Raw genomic sequence first — 1,620 nt, 5'->3', positions numbered from 1 at the left:
TCCCTCTCCTTCACAAGTACAGCTGAAGTTAGTTTAATACATTTTCACTCTAGTTTTTTATGTTAGTTTATTATCAATAAAACTTTATAAAATATAATATTTAGCTTTTGAATATTAATTTTAATCTCTACAAATGGGAACATGAAGAGGTGGACATGGCTGAAAATAACCAAGGAAGAAGTTATTCAACATTCCACAGTTAATGGTTAAAAGGATGGCAAGTACATGAATTCATAAATGAACACATGAGATCTCAATTATGTACAAAGACCTCCTACCTACAATGTTCATTATAGTCCAAGCACATCATTTTGCATACCTCCATGCATACTTAGGATCTATGATTCCATTCTTCATGTCATCAGGACCCCATGATGAAATTCCCATGATGTATTCTGACATGATGGCAAAAATGAATCCTAGGTGCTATGACATTCTCTGAAACTATGGAAAACACTGGTGGGACATGAAAACCATTGCTCATGTAATAAAAAAAAATTCCAACTGGACTTCTATTTGTCTGGAGAAGATGGAGATTGTATGCATTGGAAATTTGACTCCATAAATCTGTTTGCTCTGAGCTCATTTGCTCTTTATGCTTGTCAGAAGGACCTTCTGGAAGCCCAATCTGAGGTCTTGGGTCCTAAATGCATACACTAAAGGATTGAGAGCTGGGGGGATGATGTTGTGCAACACATTGAAAAGCACAGGGATCAGGGGAAACTTTCTTCCTGCCAGATGTGTGACAGAAATAACTACAATAACTGTATAGAAGAAGAGGATGAGGATGAGGTGAGAACTACAGGTGCTTAGGGCTTTGGATGCAGCTTCTGCAGAATTCAGTTTCAGCACAGAATGGAGGATGAAGGCATAGGAAAAGATGATCAGGCTTAAGTCACTTCCCATTACCAGCCAGGCAACAATCATCTGGCAAATGCTATTGGCTCTCCTGTCATCACAAGACAGGCTGGTAACTCCCAAGTTGGAGCACAGGCAGTGTTCAATCTCATTGGAAGAGCAGTAATCTCGCTGAGCAGCTAGCACAGGCACTGGGATAACACCCAACCCATTTCTGAGCAGCATGAATACTGTGGCTTTTAAAACAAAAGAGTTGGTGACAATGGTGGGGTAGCGGAGGGGATAGCAAATAGCCACATATCTGTCAAAAGCCATGCAAAGGAAGATGCCAGACTCCATGCCCACAAAGCAGTGTATGGCATAGATCTGAGCAAAGCACTCAGGAAGACTGATGGACTTGGCATCAAACCAGAAGATGGCCAATATCTTGGGCATGATTGTGGTGGCCAGACCCATGTCAACTAAAGACAGGATGCTCAGGAACTGGTACATGGGTTGGTGCAATTTGGGTTCCTTCCAGATGGTGATGATGATGAGAAGATTGGCACTGAGGGATAAGAAGTAGAGTAAGGCTAGGGGTAGAGATAGCCAGTGCTGCCAGCTATAGATTCCTGGAAGTCCCATGAGAACGAATTCTGTGACCTGGAAGTGGGAGCCATTGAACTGTCTTGTAGATGGAGTCATCATTCCCTAAGAAGAAAAAGTTCTCCAGAATCATTATGCTACAACAATCTCACTACCACAAAATAAGATTTATCAAGT

The 1,620-nt window shown here is 41.5% G+C and overlaps 1 protein-coding gene across 1 annotated transcript; it reads right to left on the bottom strand.

Moving 5' to 3' along the window:
* Nucleotides 1–582: 582 nt before the first annotated feature.
* Nucleotides 583–1,542, bottom strand: LOC123256473 (olfactory receptor 56B1-like). The gene has a single exon (XM_044685079.1). The coding sequence runs from the start codon at nt 1,540–1,542 to the stop codon at nt 583–585; it is 960 nt and encodes a 319-aa protein (XP_044541014.1).
* Between the last annotated feature and the right edge of the window lie 78 nt (nt 1,543–1,620).

Source organism: Gracilinanus agilis, unplaced genomic scaffold (genome assembly GCF_016433145.1).
Source record: "Gracilinanus agilis isolate LMUSP501 unplaced genomic scaffold, AgileGrace unplaced_scaffold59414, whole genome shotgun sequence".
Taxonomy (NCBI): domain Eukaryota; kingdom Metazoa; phylum Chordata; class Mammalia; order Didelphimorphia; family Didelphidae; genus Gracilinanus; species Gracilinanus agilis.
The sequence above is the reverse complement of the archived record's forward strand: the minus strand, read 5'-3'. Positions and strand labels throughout refer to the sequence as shown.

Coding starts and splice junctions, on each gene's coding strand:
- LOC123256473 (XM_044685079.1), bottom strand. CDS start 1,542: ATGACTCCATCTACAAGACAGTTCAATGGCTCCCACTTCCAGGTCACA.